The sequence below is a fragment of the Chinchilla lanigera genome, unplaced genomic scaffold (assembly GCF_000276665.1).
Source record: "Chinchilla lanigera isolate Chin_1 unplaced genomic scaffold, ChiLan1.0 scaffold00166, whole genome shotgun sequence".
Taxonomy (NCBI): domain Eukaryota; kingdom Metazoa; phylum Chordata; class Mammalia; order Rodentia; family Chinchillidae; genus Chinchilla; species Chinchilla lanigera.
Genome location: NW_004955567.1, coordinates 918,416 through 938,743, shown reverse-complemented (window position 1 = coordinate 938,743; position 20,328 = coordinate 918,416). Strand labels below are relative to the sequence as shown.

Sequence of the window (20,328 nt, the reverse complement as noted above, 5' to 3'; positions counted from 1 at the left end):
GAGTGCTGGAATTACAGGCGTGCACTACAAGCCCCAGCCCCAACCTAACCTTTAGATCTTGAGTTTGGCCCAGGAGGGGAGGTTTTTGGAGGTGACACCAGTAACCAGCTTGGGATGGCAGTATTTTTTAATGATTCAGTATGGAAACATTTTTTTTGCTGGTACTGTTGACTATAGTTCAGTTGTGCAGATCCACCAGAGTTTGTTTATCCATTCCGCTGGTAAGAGTCAATGGGTTGTTTAAAGTTTTGTGTACTTACAAATTATTCATACATATTTACGTGTGAAAAATGGCTGTGTGTGTGTGTTGAGACACAGTCTCACTATGCTCACTATATAGCCCAGGCTGGCCTCAAACTGGTGGCCATCCTTCTGCCTCAGCCTCCTGAGTGCTGGCACTACAGGCATGCCTCACCGTGCCCAGCTCAAAACTGGCTGTTGTATTTTGTAAAATCTTCTGTAAAACAAAGCAACGAAAACCCAGGCATGTTGGTACACACCTGTAATCCCAGCACTCAGGAAGCTGAGACAGGAGGATCGCTGCAGATTTGAGGCCAGCCTGAATGTAGTGAGACTCTGTATCAAAAAAAATTTATATATACATTTGTATGTATGTAACTGGAAAATAATTTTATAACATTTTTTTTTATTTTTTTATTAGTACATTCAATACATAATCAGTATGGAAACATTTTGATAATTTTAAAACTCAGCTCCACATTTGTCCTACAGAGCTCAAAAGATTCTACTTTAACCCGGGCATGGTGCTCACCTCTCAGACCAGCACTCTGGGAGGCTGAGGCAGGAGAATCATAAGCTCAAGTCCAGCCTGGGCAACTTAGTGAGTTAGTGAGAGCTTGTCTCAAAAGATAAATAAAAATAAAAAAGGACTGGAGCCGAGCCTGGTGTTACACGCCTGTAATCTCATCACCCAGGAGGCTGAGGCAGGAGGATCGTTGCAACTTCGAGACCAGCCTGGGCTACAAGGTGTCCCCAAGGCCAGCCCGCACTGCGTAGCGAGACCCTGTCTCAAAAAGAAAAAAAAAGGAAAAAAGGGACTGGAGATGTAGCTCAGTGTAAAAGCCCTAGGTTCAATCCCTAATACTACCAAAAAAAAAACAACAACCGAACTCATTTTGTGCCTATTCAAATACTTGTGGATAAAACAAAATACCCTGGTGTGTAGAATCCCCTACAGAACACCCAGGCTGGGTCTGCAGGACACAGGAGGGAGCTGGGAATGGGCACGGGCTTCCTTGGCCTCCGTGGCATCCGTGATTGTCATAGACAGGGGGCCCAGCCCGGCTGGGGGGCCGAGGCTGACCCCACCGGCCTGTCTCAGCCACAGGGACCTGAAGCCCGAGAACCTGCTGCTGGACGAGAAAAACAACATCCGCATCGCGGACTTCGGCATGGCGTCCCTGCAGGTGGGCGACAGCCTGCTGGAGACCAGCTGCGGGTGAGTGCGGCCGGCGCGGGGCGGGGCGGGGGCGAGGCTGCGGCTCACCGCTGTGTCTCCCTCAGGTCCCCCCACTACGCGTGTCCCGAGGTGATCAAGGTGAGTGGGCTGGGGAGCCGCGGGTGGAGACAGGCAGCTGGCCGCTGGGAAGACCTCACCACGGTCCTTCTCCTTCCAGGGAGAAAAATATGATGGCCGCCGGGCAGACATGTGGAGCTGTGGGGTCATCCTCTTCGCTCTGCTCGTGGTAGGTCCCCTGCACTGCGGGGTGGGGAGCTCAGAGCTGTAGGGAGCACCCTCACCTCTAGGGTCAGTTCTCCCAGTTGTTTTTTTGGCTTTTGAGACAGGTTCTTGCTATGTAGTTCAGGCTGGCCTTGAACTCACTAGATAGTCCAGGCTGGATCCTCCTGCTTCAGCCTCCCAGAGTGCTGGGATTACAGGTGTGCGCCACCGTACCTGGCTCAACTTTGGCTCTCTTCACTGCTAGGCCAAGTGACCAGCACGAGGAGATAGAGGCGGCCAGGTTGGCCCTGCCATCGGGGCTCAGAGCCCGTGGTGGGGTCAGTAGAGGACACCCCAGCCTCGACCTTCTGTAGTCACCGTGCAAAGGCCGGGTTCCAGTCCCTGCTCCCTCACCTTGGGCCCGCAAGTCACCTTCCCACCCAGGCCTCAGTTTCCTCATCTCCCGCGGGGGACTTTTTATAGTACCTGTAGTCAAATGTTACATGCCAAGCCCTTGGAAGAGTATCAGGAGGTGAACCCAAGGCCTTTGCACTGAGCTGCAGCCCCAGCCCTTTTGTATTTTTTATTCTGAGATAGGGTCTTGCAAAGTTGCCCAGGCTGGGCTCAAGTTTTTGATCCTCCTGCCTCAGCCTACCTAAGTGCACCACCACGCCCAGCTCCTTGTATCCATTTGCGGAGAGGAAGTGGAGCCCAGGGCTCTGAGTCGAAGCCAGGCTTCCTGGCCCCAAGACCAGCGTTCAGGGACGCGCTGTCCCCGGCTCCCTGCCACACGCAGCCCCCGCCGTCTGTGCGCCAGCCGCAGATCCCAGGTGGTTTGCCCGGCTCCAGTGCCGTGGACTGTTGAATGCGTAGGCGGCACACAGGTGCGGCTGACCCGGGGCTGTGACACGGCAGTGCCAGCACCGCCCTTGTTTCCAGAGGAGTGCTGCAACCAGCCAGGCCACACGGCCACCAGCGGCAGAGCGAGGGTGCAGACCACAGCCGGCACCGTGCCGTTCGCCCTGGCACTCGTGCCCCTGCAACTGTGTCGGCGCCGCTGCCTGTCTCTGGGGCACCCCTGCCAGCCCTGTGTCTCAGTCCCCGTCACCCCGGGGCCCTGGCACACGGTCTGCCACACTCTTCCCTCCCCGTGGGTGTCCTAGGGCTGCTGCTGTGGGAAACGGCCACAGAGTGGGTGGCCTGAGACCAGAGAAGCGCGTTCTGTCCCAGAGCTGGAGCCTTGGGGCCAGAGTCAGGCACCACCAGCTGGGCTCCCGTCCCTCTGCCGGGCGGCTGGCGGCTCCGGCTTGCAGCCGCAGGGCTCCAGGCGCTGCCCGTATCGTCACGTGACTGCCCTCCGCTGTGGTGTCCCCCTGTCTGAGAAGGACACAGCCCGGAGGCAGGGCTCGGAGCATTCGGGTCTCTGCCGTTGTCTGCAGTCCGCCTGACGTCAGCGCGGCGGGTGTGAGCCGGGGCTCGGTGATCCGGGGTGCTCCCCTTTCTGTGGGTGCGTGAGTGAGCGAGAATCAGCCCCCGTCTTCCGTGCGAGTGCCAGGCAGCTGGGCAAACGGCTGGACTTCCCCGGCACGGTGGCACACGGCTGTATCCCCAGCACTCCGGGAGGCGGAGGCGGGAGGATCGCAAGTTCAAACGCAGCCTGAGCAACTTAGCAAAACCTTGTCTCCAAAAGCAAAAATAAAGCAGGGCTGGGGTGCAGCTCAGAGCAAAGACCTCGGGTTTAAGCACAGCACCACAAAGGGGAAAAAGCCGCCGGGCCCCTCTATGCCTGTTTCCCCGCCTCTGAAAGGGGGCGAGAGTCCGGTGGCGAGGGTGAGATGTGTGCACGCGGCCTCTGAACCCCGCTCAGTCAGGCCCGCGACCCCTTGCGCAGGGGGCTCTGCCCTTCGACGACGACAACCTCCGCCAGCTGCTGGAGAAGGTGAAGCGAGGCGTCTTCCACATGCCGCACTTCATCCCCCCCGACTGCCAGAGCCTCTTGCGCGGGATGATCGAGGTGGAGCCGGAGAAGAGGCTCAGCGTGAGTTGGGGGGGCTGGCAGGGGCGCCGTGAGAGGCGGGGAAGGAGTCCTGGGGAGTCCTGCGGAGGGGTTTCACGTCCAGCCCTCAGACCTTGGAGTCACCAGGGCCGCGGATGAGCAGCAGCCCCAGTCCCCTAAAACCTGCTGCTCCAAACAGCGCGAGGGGAACCCGGGTGGCCCAGGAGTGGAAGGGCGCATGCGCAGACTGACCCCGGGCGAGGACGCACGCTGAGCCGGATGCCACTGCGCATGCGAGAAGCTTCAGCCGCGGTCCCGAGCAGTGGGGCCGCAGGTCGCTGCGCTCAGCCGCCACAAGGGGGAGACATACTAATTTATCCTGCTTTTTGGGGGGGAGCCGATGGCTAGGGGTCCCCCAAAAGTGAAGCCACCCACCAACTTAAATTGCATGCCTATGATGTGCATATAGCCTCATTTCTGCTTCTCTATCCCCGCCCCGCAGCTGGAGCAAATTCAGAAACATCCTTGGTACCTGTGAGTAAGGGGCGCTTGGACACCTGGGTCCCTGGGGGAGGGAGAGGTGGAAAGATGCCAAGGGAGGGATGCCGGGAGGGGTTCCGGCAAGACAGTGGCCTAAGGGCTTGGCTTCTGCGCCCTGGGGGAGGAGGCTGCACCTGGAGCCCGGGTCTGAGGGAGCAGGTGGGCCCGACACCCTGAGTCTGCATGCAGAAGGCTGGATCGAGGATGCGGGATTCCTCATGATATTTTCCCCCTCCAGGGGCGGGAAGCATGAGCCGGACCCCTGCCTGGAGCCAGCCCCCGGCCGCAGGGTAGCCATGCGGAGCCTGCCTTCCAACGGAGAGCTGGACCCCGACGTCCTGGAGAGCATGGCATCGCTGGGTTGCTTCAGAGACCGTGAGCGGCTGCACCGAGAGCTGCGCAGCGACGAGTAAGACCCCCGACCCCGCGCCCAGGCCCTCACCCGCACCACACCGCACGCGCAGTCCTCTGCGCCGCAGCTCCCGCAACCACCGGCAGGGGTCGCCCCGCGCCCGCATAGACCGTTACCTCAAAACATGCAGAGACCGTCACCTACCCGTACCGGTACTGGAGATTGGACCTGGGACCTTTACATGGAGCTGGATCCTCAGTTTTTTTAAATTTATTTAGGTACCGGGAATCGAACTCAGGACCTCGCGCTTGCTAGGCAGGCACTGTATCGCCTGGCAAGCACAAGGTTGTCAGTTCGATTCCTGGTACCCAAAAAAAAACTTCACCTCTGAAATATATCCCCACCCCAGCCCCTAGATGCTGGGGATATATCTCAGCGGCACAAGCACCTGCCTGGCAAGCACAAGGTCCTGAGTTCGATTCCCAGTACCAAAAAACCCCCAAAACAACTAAAACCCCAGCCCCTAACTATTTATTTACTTATTTATTTTGTTCTTTTTAAGACAAGGTCTTGCTATGCAGTTCAGGCTGGCCTTGAGCTCACTTTGTAGCCCAGGCTGGTCTCGAACGTGCAACGATCCTCCTGCCTCAGCCTCCCGAGTGCTATTATAGGTGTGTGCCACCATGCCCAACTTTATTTTCATTTTTGGTGGTAATAGGGATTGAACTCAGGGCCTTTGCTCGGACACACACACACTCACACACACACCCCTTTATGTGATATTTTGAAACAAGGTTACTCTAAGTTGCTAAATTTGCAGGTTGAGCTCACCTGGCCATCTTCCTGCCCAGCCTCCCAGAGTGTTGAGATCACAAACATTCTCCACCACACCCAATTCCTAACCCTGTTTAATTTATTTTGAGACAGAGTCTCACCAAGTTGTCCAGGCTGGATTAAAACTTGGAATCCTCCTGCTTCAGCCTCCCAGAGTTACAGGCTTATGCCACCACACCCAAAAGATGCTGAGGCAGGCTTGGACAGTGCGTTCCTCATGAAGTACATAGGAGTACTTAGTAGGTCCCCGAGTGTGAGATATTACTGAGTAGAAAGAAGCTGTGATACACTGTGAACCACAGGAAACTAACCGTTTGGTAGCTAGAAAATGTCACCAGGCAGAGCTACTGAGTGGGCCTGAACCCTAGAGCATCTGGGAGAGGGAGAGACCTCCGGCCAGCCCTGGATTTCCCAACCCCTGTTCCCATCTCAGGGAGAACCAGGAAAAGATGATCTACTACCTGCTTTTGGACCGGAAGGAGCGGTATCCCAGCTGTGAAGACCAGGACCTGCCACCCCGGAATGATGTTGGTGAGATTCCTAGACCCAGGGTGCCGGCGGAAGGAAGGCGTCGGCCCTGTCCACTGGCTTTAGACAGCTGGGGGTTCGTCAGGCCCCGCCATGCCCCGGGCCTCAGTTTCCCCGTCTGTGCAGTCTGTGAGGCAGTTGTGCAGCGCAGCGTGCGGCGGGGCAGACCGTCCGCTGACCGGGTGGAACTCTCGGCCCTCAGACCCACCTCGGAAGCGGGTGGATTCCCCTATGCTGAGCCGCCACGGGAAGCGGCGGCCCGAGCGCAAATCCATGGAAGTCCTGAGCATCACGGACGCCGGCGGTGGTGGCTCCCCGGTGCCCACGCGCCGGGCGTTGGAGATGGCCCAGCACAGCCAGAGGTGAGTGCCCCGGTGCGCCGGGAGCACCGGTTCTAGTCCCCGCCCAACCTCGTGTGCTGTATGTTGGGGGTGAGTCGCTTCCCCTGCCCGGGAGCATTCCTCGGCCGGAAGACTTTTGAAGCCCTCCCCACTGATTTTAAAAAATCTCTCCTGGACACAGATCCCGAAGCGTCAGTGGCGCCTCCACCGGCCTCTCTTCCAGCCCTCTAAGCAGCCCAAGGGTAAGGCCAGCTCCTCAGAGAATTAAAGAGGCCTGGGGGCTTGGGATGTGCCTCAGGGGTGGAGCGCTTGACCGGGTTGCATGAAGCCCTGGCTTCCATCCCCAGCGCTGAAAACAGAAGCCCATTCCGGGCGCAGTGCAGACAGCCTGTGCCCCTAAACCTGGGCTAGAAGGGGACTGACTGCACTACAAGTTCCAGCATGCTTCGGGGCCAGCCCCCGCGAGCCTGCGAGGGCGTCTCGTGCAGAGCCTCCTGGGAGTTGTAGTCCACCCTCACCTTGCCCGCTCCTCCGCAGAGTCCGGTGTTTTCCTTCTCGCCGGAACCGGGGGCTGTAGATGAGGCCCGAGGCGGGGGCTCCCCGACGTCTAAAACGCAGACGCTACCTTCTCGCGGCCCCAGAGGCGGGGGCGCCGGGGAGCAGCCCCCGCCCCCCAGCGCCCGCTCCACACCCCTGCCCGGACCCCCAGGCTCCCCGCGTTCCTCCGGAGGGACCCCCTTGCACTCGCCCCTGCACACGCCCCGGGCCAGCCCCACGGGGACCCCGGGGACGACGCCGCCCCCCAGCCCCGGCGGTGGCGTCGGGGGAGCCGCCTGGAGGAGTCGGCTCAACTCCATCCGCAACAGCTTCCTGGGCTCCCCTCGCTTCCACCGGCGCAAGATGCAGGGTACGGAGGATGGGGCTTGGGGTGCAAGGGCTTCTGAGTCCTGACTTGGGGAGAGCGCTCCATTTCTGGATCCCGGGCAGTCCCTGCGGGCCTTCTGCTAGGAGAGAGACTGGCTTCCCACACCCTCAGAGACAGAGAAGCACTGGGCGGGTGCAGGCGCAGCTGCAGGTGTCAGGCAGGGAGCTGAGCCTCGAGCTCTGGAGGAGGAACCCACCCTAAGCCACGCCCCCGCTGGCTGTCCGTCACCTCCCATTGGTCCGTAATGTCCCAGGGGCGCGGCCGAATCCGGCTGCCCTAGGGAGGTAAGCCCCCTGCCATTGGGTTCACCAGCTGGGATGCAGGAGGAACTCACTAGCGTCAGGAACCCGGGGAAGGAGATGACTCCCGGCCTGTAGCATGATGGACAGGTGTTGACCGTGTTCTCTTCCCCCTCAACCCAGTCCCCACCGCGGAGGAGATGTCCAGTTTGACACCAGAGTCCTCTCCAGAGTGAGTGGCGTAGGAAGGGAAGAGGGGGGAAGGGGAGTCCCCCCCCTCCCTCCTGACCCCCCGCCGTCCCTCCCTCCCAGACTGGCCAAACGCTCCTGGTTTGGGAACTTCATCTCCCTGGACAAAGAAGAACAAATATTCCTCGTGCTCAAGGACAAACCGCTCAGCAGCATCAAAGCGGACATTGTCCACGCCTTCCTGTCGGTGAGGAGCCAGCGACCCCTCGACTCTGGCCACAGAGAGCTGCAGAGCTCAGCACCTCGCCACCGTGGCCTGGCCGGGCTTCCCCTGGGGTTCACAGGCTGCGTGATTTTTCAGTCCCCATCTGGGCAGGGAGGCAGGAAAGGGTTCCTTTCCCAGGGGCTGGGGGCGGAGAAATACAATCCTCAGAGAGGTTCCCAGGTGTAAGCGAAGGGTGGGTGAGTTGCCGTTTCCCTGCCGCCGCGTCAGAGATGGCAGAAGGCGCTGCTTTCGCCAGCAGGCTGTAGGGCTGCCTGTAGCTGGGCCTGTGCCGCTGTGCTGTAGGGCCGAGGGGACGTGGGTGCTGGGCCCTGTGGTTGTAGATGGGCCGAGAGGAGGGAGGGAGGCAGGTGTCACGGGGTCCTGCGGCCTGGTGCTGTCGGGTAGCTGTCGGAGTCCTCCCAAAGTTGGGTTTCACTAGTGCAGCCACTCCTCTGATCCCACGTCTTTGTTGTAGGGCAAGAGAAACTACAAGTCCCGCGCACCGGGGCCTCCCGAGGCCTTTTCTCCCGCTTCCCCCAGTGGCTGATGAGATTTAGAGTTCCCTGGGCAGAGCCAGTTGCAGGGCGGTCATCCGCTCCACCCTAGAGTCCCTCACTAAACCGAGCCCCCACCTTTCAGATCCCCAGCCTGAGTCACAGCGTGCTGTCACAGACCAGCTTCAGGGCTGAGTACAAGGCCAGCGGCGGCCCCTCCGTCTTCCAGAAGCCTGTCCGCTTCCAGGTGGACATCAGCTCCTCTGAGGGCCCTGAGCCCTCCCCCCGCCGGGACGGCAGCAGTGGAGGTGGCATCTACTCCGTCACCTTTACTCTCATCTCTGGTGAGTGTGCTGACTAGACTGTCCCCCGGGGTGTTGGAGGCCCCCAGGCGGGCAGCCAGGCCGGGGAGATGGTATTCAGCCGGTGCCAGCTCTGTGAGCCCCCTCCTCACACAGACCCGCACATCCCTTCCATCCCCCGTCTTCTGTGGGCATTGATCATATAAACAGCGTTATTCCAAGGAGCCTCTGAGGTGTGGATAACCACCCACTTTACAAAAGAAAACAAAAACAGTCCTGGGGAGGTGGATGGGCTTGACCATAATCACACAGTAAACCATGGCAAAACTAGGGTCAACCTAGGCCTTTTGCCCTCACAGGGGACAGCAGAGTTCCTCTTGCTACTTTCATTTCACCTTAGATGAGAAGGGCAAAGACAAGCACAGTATGTCCTCAGATATCAGTTCTCTGCCCAGAGCAGACATCACCAATCAATTACAGCATTTCTCCCTGCTGAGCTCAGCTGCTGCTGCAGCAACTTTAACATCAAGCAGCCACAGCGAATCAATAGTTGGCACAAGAGATAAAAACCACAGGAATTCCTTGCTTCTAATTCTCCTTGGTACCTGAACCTGCTAGTGGGCCTTTGAATAACAAGGGACTCCTCTGCTTTTGCCCTTTGTCACTGATCTTATTATGTCACCGTCAGGAGATGAGCTTGTTCTGAGGGTTTCTAAAGCAGGCTGCAGTGAAACGGGTGTTCCTTCACTCAAACAAATTAGGGTTCTTTTTATTTATTTATTTTTTTAGGGTTCTTTTTATTCTCCCCCTTAAAGATTAATAACAAAGACTTTTCTCTCGGGGCTGGGAAGTTAGCTCAGTGGCAAAGTGCCTGCCTGGCAAGCGCAAGGTCTCGAGTTCGATTCCTGGTACCGGAAGAAAAACAAAACAAACAAAGACTTTTCTCTTGGGGGGGGCACTAAGGAGGGGATTGAGCCCAGGGCCTTTGCACGGGGTGACATCACCAGCCCTTTTTTGTTTTATTTTTTTGAGACAAGATCTCATTAAGTTGTCCAAATTGGGCTTGAACTTGTGCTCTCCTACCTCAGCCTCCCAGAGCAGACCTTTCTCCATTCTAAGATGTTTTTTTCTCACTTTTGTTTTCGTTTACATCTCTGGCTCTTCACAGCCTCGACTAGAAAGGAAAAGCAACAGCTTCTATGTATGGGTTTTTTTTTTTTTTTTTTTTTTCTGGTACCGGGAATCAAACTCATGACCTCGCGCTTGCCCAGAGGCGCTGTGCCGCTGAGCTGAATCTCCAGCCCCTTAACAGCTTCTATGTAAATAGAAGCCAGCATCTGTTGTTAGTTTAAGTTGAAGGCTTGAGTTCTGGGTGTTTCTTTTAAAAAAAAAAAAAAAATTTTTTTTGTACCAGGAATTGAACTCACAACCTCACGCTTGCCAGGCAGGCGCTGTGCCGCTGAGCGGTCTCCCCAGCCCTGTTCAATTTCTTTTGTGTATGTGTGGTGCTGGGGATCCGAACCCATGGCCTCACGCATGCAAGGGAAAAACTCTACCACTGAGCCACATCCCCAGCCCACTCATCTTGTTTTTTGGAGGCAGGGGCCTCACTATGTAGGCCGGGTTGGCCTTGAGCTCACAGCAGTCCTGCCTCAGCCTCCTGAGTGCTGCTGGGATTACAGGCATGCACCACCACGCCCAGCTAGGGTGTTTCTTAAATACCAATGGGAAGATCATTTGTAAACCATTGATTGATGCCAGCTCCACCAGCACTGGGGAAACTGAGCCCCAGAGGAGCAGTCTTTCACTTGGAGGAGGAGCCGGGCTCCGCAGGCCGAGGACCATCCCCGCCCCCACCTGGCCATCAGTGTGTTTGTTGTCCACTGCCCTCCAGGTCCCAGCCGTCGGTTCAAACGTGTGGTGGAGACAATCCAGGCACAGCTGCTGAGCACACACGACCAGCCATCCGTGCAAGCCCTGGCAGGTGGGTGGGGCTGCGGGCGCAGGCCACGTCCAGGCCCTGAGAGGGATCTGCAGGCCGGACTCCAGAGGCCTCTGCTCTGGAGGGGGGTAACTGGCCATCCCGGTCTGCCTGGATTCAAGACACTTGGTCTAAAACTGGGACAAATTGATCGCCCTCTTTACGGGACTTAGATATCCCCGGCACCCAAGAACTCGAGCACCAGCTGGACCTGTTGCTAAGGCCGAATGTCCCTAGCAACCACGGGGCAAAGCAGAGAACAAGCCATGGCCACGTTTGTTGCCAAAGTATCTTAGTCCATTCTAGCTGCAATAAGGAAAGGACCAAAAAAAAAAAAAAAAAAGGGAAAGACCCATGCACCAGATGGCTTACAAACCACACAGAAATGCATTGCTCACCACCTGCAGGCTGAAGGTCCAAGGTCGAGGAAGCCCCAGCATTCAGTTGGTTTAGAGTAGGCACCTTCTTGCTGGTCCCAGGCAGGAAGCTCACCTACTGGGAATTGAACCCTGGACCTTCACTCAGAGCTACCTCCCCAGCCCTTGCTTTATCATTTATTTATTTATTTATTTACTTTTGGTACCAGGAATCAAACTCATGACCTTGCACTTATTGGGCAGGCGCTGTGCCACTGAGCTACACCCCCGGCCCTTTACTTTTACTTTGACAGTCTCTAAATACCCAGGCTGGGCTTGAACCTGCAGTCGTCCTATCTCAGCCTCCCAGAGTACTGAGATTACAAGGGTGTGCCACCACACGCAGTTGTGAGGTGTCTTTCATAAGGGCACCAATTCCATTCACAAGGGCTCCACCCTTGTGAGTAATCTCCTCCCAAAGGTCCTCTTTCCTAACACCACAACCTTGGGGGCTAGGGTTTCAGCATGTGTATTTGGGGGCTACAACATCTGGCCCATAGCGCAGCCTGAGACATGGCAGCCTCTCCTGGAACAGGCCTGTAGGGTGCGCAGACCCCACAGGGTGCACGGTCAGCCCTGAGGTTTCTCCAGGGCCACCCGGACACTGTCTTCCTCCCTGTGAAAGGGCGCAGGCAGAGGGACCCAGGAGAGGAGCTGGCCTTGACCTTAGCTGGGAAAGTTTCTTTCACTTCCCCCAATCCTGGAGGTTAAACCCAAGGCCTTTGCACTGAGCTACATTCCCTGACCTTTAAAAAAAAAAAAAAAATGAGCTAGGATATTGCTAAATTGCCCAGGTTGGGCTCCAACTTGGCCATCCTCCTGCCTCAGCCTCCCTAAATGCTGGGGTTATAGGTGGGCACCACCCTACCTGGCTGGAAAAGTTCTTCTGAGCCCTTGTAAGACTAAATTGGATGGACCTAAATAACCCAGAATAGCTTCTCTGGCTAAAGTCCTTAACCCTAATCACCACACAAGCCGTCTTCTTTCCCACAGGGGAGGTTTTCACAGGTCCCTGGCTGAGTAACAAGAAAAAGCAAGAGAAAGCTGGGTGTGGTGACTTAAGCCTGTAATTCCAGCACTTGGGAGGCTGAGGCAGGAGGATCTCTATGAGTTCAAGGTCAGCCTAGGAAGACCCTGTCTCAAAAAAAAAAAAGAAAAAGAAAAAGGAAAAAAGCAAGGTAAAAGAAAAAAACCACAGCCTGAGGGTGCAGGGCAGACTGTCGTGAGGAAAGCCAGGGTAGCTTACAAGCTGCCTTAACTGGGGATGGCAGAAGGATGCAGTAGCATCTTACAGGTAGGGGTCAGGGATGCTGTGAAAGACCCTGTAACTCACAGGACACCCCTCACCATGAAGGGTCATCCAGGTCCCAAATGTCAACAGCTCCCAGGCCAGACACCCTGTTTTCCCTTTTAGTTGCTAGGGGCAACCAAGGAGCCAATTAGGCCCCCTGGACCCCGTTGCCTCAGCAACCAGGGATCCCGAAAGGTCGGTCCTCAGAGGCAGAACCAACAGGCACCCCAGGAGCCTTAGACACTCACCTCGTACAGAGAATGTGGCCCACGCCTGTAACCCTGCACTCTGTGAGACTGAGGCAGAAGGGTCTTGAGTTTGAGCCCAGCCTGAGCCAGGTAGAGAGACCCTAGGGTTGGGGGTGTAGCGTGGGATGAAGGCCCTGGATTCAATGCCTCAGTAGTGGAGGAAAGGAAACCAAGACCGGGCACCCAGGAAGCAGAGCGCCTTCTCGGTTGCTCTGGCGACAGGCCGCACCCCTCCTGAGGGCAGTCAGCATCTCTTAGAGCAGCTGGGCCTGCGCCTGCGGAGTTGCCCCAGAGCAGCCACTGCAGTCGCCGACAGGAAGTGGTCCCAGTGGGGGAAGTCAGGCCCACCGGAGGGTGCCAAGCCAGGGAGACCCGGCCGCGCGGGCCTGTGACCCCCAGCACTGCGCAGCGGGCTCCCAGCCCCATTGTGCACAAGCGTCTGCGCCCAGCAACCTAGCAGTGAATTTGGGTCACCAGCCCCCAGCCGGCCCCAGGAGTCCTCTGAAGTCGGGCCCAGGCCTCACCCAGACTAACTCGGCTGGGTTTCCAGTGCCACAGGGTCCTAGGGGTCTGATGCAGCCCCTTGCAGGAGAGCCCATCTGCAGGTGACCTGCGCCTCTCCCCCGCGGACCCCTCTGGGGCGTGAGGTGCCTTGGATGAAGCTTGAGCACCCCAGGCTTGCCCAGACCTCTGAGAAGTGCCACGGCCCACACTAAACTCTTCCTTCCGTCCCGCACAGATGAGAAGAACGGGGTGCAGCCCCGGCCCGCTGGCACCCCACCCCGAAGCCTGCAGCCCCCGCCCAGCCGCCCAGACCCTGAGCTGGGTGGCTCTCCCCGCCGAGGCCCCCCCAAGGACAAGAAGCTCCTGGCCACCAACGGGGCCCCTCTGCCCTGACCCCAGGGGCCAGGGAAGGAGGGGACCCCCTCCACCCCCTTCCCTGCCCCCCAACTGTGAATCTGTAAATAAGGCCCAAGGAGTACATCGGGAGGGGGGACCCGGTAACCGGCCTGCCCTGCAGGGATGGGGCTCCAGGGCCGTGCCCAAGGGGGGAGGCGCGGGGGGACGGGGCAGGGAGCTATTTCTATTTTATTTATTGATTAATTTATTATTTTATTTATTGATCAGTCTCTCTGCGGGTGGGGTGGGGGAGGGACGGGAGCTGGTTGGGGTGGCTTAGCAGATCCGGACAGGGCCCTCTGTCCCTGTGTCGTCCCCAACTCCCCTCCCTGGGCCCCTCCTCGCCCCCCTCCCCGACCCCCACGACCTTCTGTACGGATTTGCTCTCCCGGAAGGAATTCTGGTTTCGCGTGATCCTGCCTGCGTCCATGTCTCTGATTCTGCCGGCGGCAACAACAAAACATAATAATAAATAGCCTTGATCAGGGACAAAAGCTGGGCTGGGCTCTCGCTTCCTGGGCCCCCTCACTGCAGAGGCACGGACAGGCGGGCAAGGGGTGCCGGCTCCGGGCTGGCTCCGCGTGTCCTCCAGGCTCCGGGGCAGGAGTGAGCCGTAGCCCCAGTCCGTCCGGGCGCGGGGGAGAGACCCCTGGTGGTTCCTCCTGGGGGCCCCCTGGGGGCTCGGGCCCGCTTCCTGCACCGCTGTGAGGGAGGTGGGGGCTGAGCGCCCGTGACAGCTGGAGCTGGGAGGACGTGGGGGAGGCCAGCGAGGGCGTGGCGGAGGCCGGCGGGGGCTGGAGGCCCGGCCGTGGCCGCAGGCACAGGGCACAGCCGTCGAGGTCCGCGAAGTCCACCGCGAAGAGGCCGAAGAGCGCGAAGAGCAGCATGGCCAAGGCCCATTCGCAGGCGGCAGAGGCGGAGCGCAGCGGCCAGTGGTGCAGGACGATCACTGGGCACGGGGGTCAAGGGCCACCTGCTTCCAGGAAGGGCCTGGGGCGGGCTCCCGGGACGGGGGGACAAGGGTGGGCCTGGGTGCCCAAGCTCAGCAGCCGCCCCTAACCCACACTCCTCCGCTGGGTTCTGGCCCTGATCACCCCGGTGCCCGCTGTCCCCAGGGTTCCCCGTGTGCAGATGCCATTAGTAGTGTGGCCCCGGTATCGCAAAATACGGTTTCTTTTTGCTTGTTTGAGACAGGGTCTGTGTGCTCCAAACTGGCCAGCCCAGGCTGGCCTCCAAGTTGGCGATCCTCCTGCCTCAGCCTCCTGAGTGCTGGGAGGACAGGCGTGGGCCAGGACTGCAGGCTCCAAAATGCTTCTTATCCAGTTGACCTTTCCCAGTCCCGGCATTTCCCCACCCATCCCTCAGGACACCACTGCCACCACCTCCAGTCACAGTTCCTAACCCCCACCCCCCCCCCCCGTGCCCCCAAATCTCCCCTCTTTCAGGGCGTGTGCACCTTTGAGGCAATCCCTCCATCACCTGGTGCTACGGCAGACCCTTGGGAGTTCCTGCGCCCTCGCCCTGCCCCACCCACTGGCCACCTCTTGTCCCTGTTGGACTCCGCTTCTCTGCACATCCCTTCCCTGGCTCCCCAGACTTGCTCCTCCAAACCTCTCTCTGAGCTGACGTGGCGGCACATACCTGTGACCCCAGCACTGGGGAGGCTGGGGCAGAAAGATCTAATTCAAGGCCAGCCTGGACTACAGAGAGACCGTGCCTCAAAAAATAAAACCAGAAGCCGGGCATAGTAGTGTACATCTGTAATCCCAACATGCAGGAGGCTGAGGCAGGAGGATGGCTGTGAGTTCCGGGCCATCCTGGAATGTATAGTGAGGCCCTGTCTCAAAAAAACACAGAAAAACCATTTTCTATCCCTGCAACGTAGGCATCCTCCGAGCTCTGTGACCTCAGGGCAGGCCGAAGCTGTTTCAGGGGTTCATGGCACAACTTATTTCTCGAACTTCTCCCTGGAGCACCCTCCTCCCCAACTCTCCTCCAGCCTAGATCCAGCTCGCCCCTCCCAGGCCAGTTTAGACACCATTTCATACATTCAAGGGTTTCTAAGGTCCCTGTGTGCCAGCCAGTAGGGACAAGTGTCCCGGCCCCGGAGGTCTCAAGGGACAGAGGCACTGGGGCCCCCTTCCCGTCTCTGGAGACCTCACAGCCCCACACGGAAGCCCGGCTCTCTCCTGTGCTCCTGGAGAACTGGACGCCAGCCCTGGCTTCCCTCCCACACGTAGCTGCCCCCAACGCCCCAGCCAGGTCCGCAGCAGCGCCTGCAGCAGGACCAGCTGGCTCCCACCAGGTCTCTGGAATTCCAGCCTGAGCTTAGCCCACCCAGCTGGCTCCAAACTGGCTGTCAGCACTGCTGATTTGGAGGCTTCTCGGGGGCCGGCTGCGTCTCACCACCCACTGGCCAGCTGGAAGGGACAGGCCAGGTCCCGCAGGCTGGAGTCGCGGAGGTGAACAGGACCAGTCCTGCCCCTTCGGCGGGACTTCCCTGGTTGTTGGGGAAATGAGATCACCATCCCCACTCTGCCTGCAGCTGGGCCTTCCCGGTTCCCCTCGGCTTCCCTCGGCCTCTGCTACTCTGCACAAATAAGAGAGGCCGCCGAGCCTGACCTACTAGAAGCAGCTTCTCCTCTCTCTCCTCTACCTGCCAGAGTTCATCTCTCTTTGGATCAAGGCAGCTGTCTCACAGATGTGGAGACCGCGGCAGAGAGGATGGAGCCAGCCAGCGGTGCCCCGCGCTTGGACAGCACCCAAGCTCCGGGGGAGCTGGGCGGGAGCCTCGGTGGTGCTGTGCGGCAGACACTGGACAGCTGGCTCCGGCCGGCAACCTCTGCCAGTGGTCCGGGTGCAGATACTACCAAGTCACCCCCGAGAAGGCCCGGAGCAGGCACCTGGGAACTCTGCACTCTGGTCTCCTCACAAGCCACCTACAGGTCACCACGAAGCCTACCGGACCCAGCAAGGCACCCGGCCGAGCCCCTGCACAAACCCAGCATGGGGCAGCCGACACCACTGTGGACGGGTCCTGGGTCAGCACAGGCCAGGCCGCCGCGGAGCCCTTCCTGCGCACCCTCCCGCTGACTCCCTCCTCACAGCCTGCCCCTGGTAAGAGGGGAAAATGCACTAGAACTGAAGAAACCAGTGGAGCGTCCCCCAACTAACATGGGGGATTTGGCCTGAAGGTCAGCACTCGCCAAGAGGCAGCTGTGGTCCGGGGCAGAGCCCCAGAGATGGGAAGGGACATCTACGCGGCACAGAGCAAGGGCACGGGACACTGACCCCTGAGAGGAGCCACCCCGACCCCCGGAGGATACTGGCCACGATGAGGAGGCTGCACAGGCCGCACAGGCTCAGGCGCAGCAGCCGGAGCCAGGGCTCCCCGGGCTGGGGCAGGCTCTTCATCCGCCAGGACAGGACCAGCTGCAGCCAGAAGTAGATGTTGCCTGAGACAAAGGCAAAGAAGGCCCCCACCAGGTGCGTGGGCTTCTGGTTCTTTTCCTGGGAGAAAGGAGGAGAGTTATGAGGAAAACTTTAGCAAGGGAGAGGAGCACCAAGTAGATGCTCAGCAAACGTGAGCGGAATACGCCTTGCATCTCAAAGCGGAAAGAGAGCCTGCCCCCCGGGAATAAAAATTGGTTTGTGTGTGTGTGTGTGTGTGTGTGTGTGTGTCTGTGTGTCTGTGTCTGTGTGTCTGTGTGTCTGTGTGTCTTTTTGAGACAGAGTCTCTCTATGCAGTTCAGGCCGGCCTTGAGCTCACTTTGTCTCAACCTTGCATCGATCCTCCTGCCTCAGCCTCCCGAGTGCTGGGATTACAGGTGTGTGCCAGCACACCCAGCTAAAAACTGGTTCTTGGAAGATAAAAATTATTAGATATTCCAGTGGTGTATGACCTACAGCACACAGTATATGTTAAAGCAGTTAAGTATTAAATTTCTGGGAGGGGTGATCAAGGAAGCTCCAAAGTAATGTCATGTACTAGGGTGAGGGACAAGGAATGAACGCATGAACCCACGGACTGCTATGCCAACAAGCTGGGGCCGACTCCTGCCTCAACACCCTGGGGGTCACCCCCAGCTCTTATTTCAGCAAGAGAGGTTGGGTGTCAGCAGTGTGACAGTACAATAAAATAGCAAAGTAAGTCGGATTCCTCTTATTGTTTGGTCCGTTCGCTCTACAGACACCAAGGTTTCCAGGGTGCACGGAGCTGCACAGAGCAGCTGGTGGGGAACTGGGACATGGCCAGGCGGCCCCCCTGGAGTGCTGGTGGACAGGGACTGAGCGAATGTGTCCACAGCGTGAAGACTTCTGCCTCGCCAAGGGGAACGTGCACACCCAGCGGGTCAAACTCCAAGACCGGGGGAATCACAGTCATTTCATCATAAGTGAGAATGGGGAAGGAGGCTGGGACAAAAGCCTCGCAGCTCTTTGGGTTCCACAAGGTCCAATGGACAAAGGGCTTCCGGATGGACGCTCAGTCCCAGCAGCGGGCTTGGCCCCACAGCGCCTGCCTATTACGGGAGGACTACAAGTCCCAGGAGGCAGTGCGAACCGGGCTCACAGAGCAAGCGCGCTTCGGCCGCGGGGCACGCCGGGGTTGTAGTCCACTGTGTCCTGCCCGCTGTGTCTCACCTGAAAGTTGCCTACTATGGAGGTGCCTAGAACACAGATGAGCCCGAACCACAGGGTCAGCTGGTTAAGCCGCCTGCCGACGCCCCAGTCCCGGAGCTGGTGATATCGCACAACGCAGATCCAGGCAGCTGGGAGGAGAGGGAAGTGGGCAGAGACTGGAGCCAACCAGGTCCCCAGCAGGGCTTGCGGGAGGAGGGGGGCTGGGCGCTGGGAGGGACGAGGCTGGGCCAGGACCCCCGAGTCAGGGCTGGGGGGCTGGACTCCTGGTGCGAGCGGGGCCCCACCCGGCTGGTTTGGGGTGGCAGTACCTGGAAAGGGGTGGGAATACTTACCCAGAGCCGCCCCCACATTGAGAACCTGGCTGAAGATGCAGCTCTGAGGCGGGTAGGATCCGCAGATACTGGGGAAGGCAGAGGAGTTAGCGGTCACCCTGCGGCACCTCCGAGGCAGTGCCCAGCACTTCCTCCTGGAGGCACCCACGTACCCCAACTACCTGATGTAGGGGAACCCTTGGGTGAGGTTCACCGACCTGTTGGCCACGGCGATGGCGAAGCTAAGGTGGGAGGAACGCAGAGTGAGTGTGAGAGCAGAGTGTCTGCCCTTCTGCTAAGCAAACATACGTTTCATTCTGTACACAAAACCAGCCTGGACTTCTGCCCCCCTCGTCCCTCCAACCCTGGCGGACACCTGCCTCTGACACTCACACGATCCAGACGCCAGCGATGGCCCAGAGCGCCAGGAAGAGGGGCAGAAGAGTCAGGTAGCCCCACATGCTGTCCTGCGGGAAGCGGAGGGCCGGGCAGTCTCTGGGCCTGCAGGGAAGGAGCCGGTGCTCAGGTGTGAGGGATCTCAGCCTGACTCTGCCTCCCCGGCTGCACTGGCTCCAGGCAGAAGCGATCCCGGGACTCTGACTGAGGCCCACCTGCCCTAGCTGGAGGCGCTCTCCCTGTTCCCTAGTTCCTGCTAACCTCCAGTCCTGCCCGCCCCCCACTGCCCCACTGGCCATCACCTCCCGTCTCTTCGGGCCTGGGTGGCAGCGCGCTGGAAGGTTTGCTGGGTGCGGCGGGCTGGCGGCAGGTGGCTTCCCGGTGCCGCAGAGGCAAAGTCCAGCACGGGAGAGGGATGGTGCTCCGCTCAGCCTTGGGTCTGACTGGCCACTTGCCACGGGCCTCACCCCAAGCCACCACTTCCTGTCTCCTGTGAACCCAGCAGGCAGCTCTTCAACTTCAGGGAGCCCCTAACTTCCTCTCTCCAGCTGTGCGCAATCAGCGTGCAAACTCCTCGCCCTTACCCTCCCCAGGACCTGGAAATCTGAGTCTCCAGCGCTCCGCATTTTCTAGACTCCCAGCCGTCCGCTACTCCTGGGGACTGAACCCGGGACCTTCCCACCGAGCTACATCCCCAGCCCTTCTTCATTTGTACTTTATTTTGAGACAGGGTCTTGTCAAGTTGCCCGGTCTGGATGCAAACTCAGTCCTCCTGCCTCAGCCTCCCAGAGGCTGGCCCCCGCCCTCCCTGGAGGCCGAGGCTCCCGAGGGCCCACAGTCCCTTCTGGAGTAACCTATTGTTCAGCCCTCCGTGTCCACGCCCCCTTACCTGCTGGGGACAAGGAGTCCAGGCCTCCAGTTCCATTCCTGCTTTCAGGGTGCAGTTTCCGCTCCTGCGCTGCCAGCGGTGGGACGCACAACCAGCCTCCCTGGCTCTCGCTGTGCCTTGCCTTCCCTTCTCTGCCATGCCGAGTCCCCTGCAGACACCTGCGGCTGGGAGGGAGCCTCGCCGAGGTCATTGGTGTCGGAAATCTTTGTCCCCTTTCCCAGTCAGAGTCGCCTCTGGACCCTGTCCACTAGAAGGCAATGCCAAATGTGGCCCCTCGACCTCAGGCAGGACTGGGGAGCAAAGTAAACCCTTTTCTGCCTGAGTTACCCAGCTTGGTGGGAACCCGGACTGGACCCGTGATGTAGCACACATTTGTTCCTTTCAACGGCTGAGTAATAGTCCCTGATCTCAGCCGGGCGTGGTGGCGCACGCCTGTAATCCCAGCACTTGGGAGGCTGAGGCAGGAGGATCCTTGCGAGTTCGAGACCAGCCTCGGCTACAAAGTGAGCTCAAGGCCAGCCTGAATTGCATAGCAAGACCCTGTCTTGAAAAAGACAACAACAAAAAAA

At 58.9% G+C, this 20,328-nt stretch overlaps 2 protein-coding genes across 3 annotated transcripts in view; one reads left to right on the top strand and one right to left on the bottom strand.

Moving 5' to 3' along the window:
- Positions 1-14,016, top strand: part of Brsk1 (BR serine/threonine kinase 1) — a gene marked incomplete at its 5' end in the record, with an annotated part of 18,365 nt that extends 4,349 nt beyond the window's left edge. Inside the window, 15 exon segments of the mRNA XM_013509249.1 lie at positions 1,343-1,459; positions 1,525-1,558; positions 1,638-1,706; positions 3,573-3,719; positions 4,180-4,211; positions 4,456-4,626; positions 5,837-5,934; positions 6,134-6,293; positions 6,454-6,514; positions 6,810-7,179; positions 7,620-7,668; positions 7,749-7,872; positions 8,530-8,728; positions 10,581-10,670; positions 13,362-14,016. Of these exon segments, the coding sequence (XP_013364703.1) occupies positions 1,343-1,459; positions 1,525-1,558; positions 1,638-1,706; positions 3,573-3,719; positions 4,180-4,211; positions 4,456-4,626; positions 5,837-5,934; positions 6,134-6,293; positions 6,454-6,514; positions 6,810-7,179; positions 7,620-7,668; positions 7,749-7,872; positions 8,530-8,728; positions 10,581-10,670; positions 13,362-13,519 (1,879 nt within the window).
- On the bottom strand, positions 13,995-20,161 carry Tmem150b (transmembrane protein 150B). 2 transcript variants are annotated; one of them, XM_005413337.2, is made up of 7 exons: positions 19,173-20,161; positions 18,868-18,975; positions 18,693-18,716; positions 18,496-18,563; positions 18,164-18,291; positions 16,849-17,032; positions 13,995-14,471 (listed from the first exon to the last, which is right to left on the bottom strand). In XM_005413337.2, the coding sequence occupies exons 2-7, from the start codon at positions 18,933-18,935 to the stop codon at positions 14,005-14,007; spliced, it is 939 nt and encodes a 312-aa protein (XP_005413394.1). In that variant the 5' UTR covers positions 18,936-18,975; positions 19,173-20,161; the 3' UTR covers positions 13,995-14,004. The 2 variants fall into 2 exon arrangements, with proteins under 2 accessions (XP_005413394.1, XP_005413393.1); XM_005413336.2 differs by having other exon boundaries at positions 18,657-18,716; positions 19,173-20,159.
- Positions 20,162-20,328: the final 167 nt, after the last annotated feature.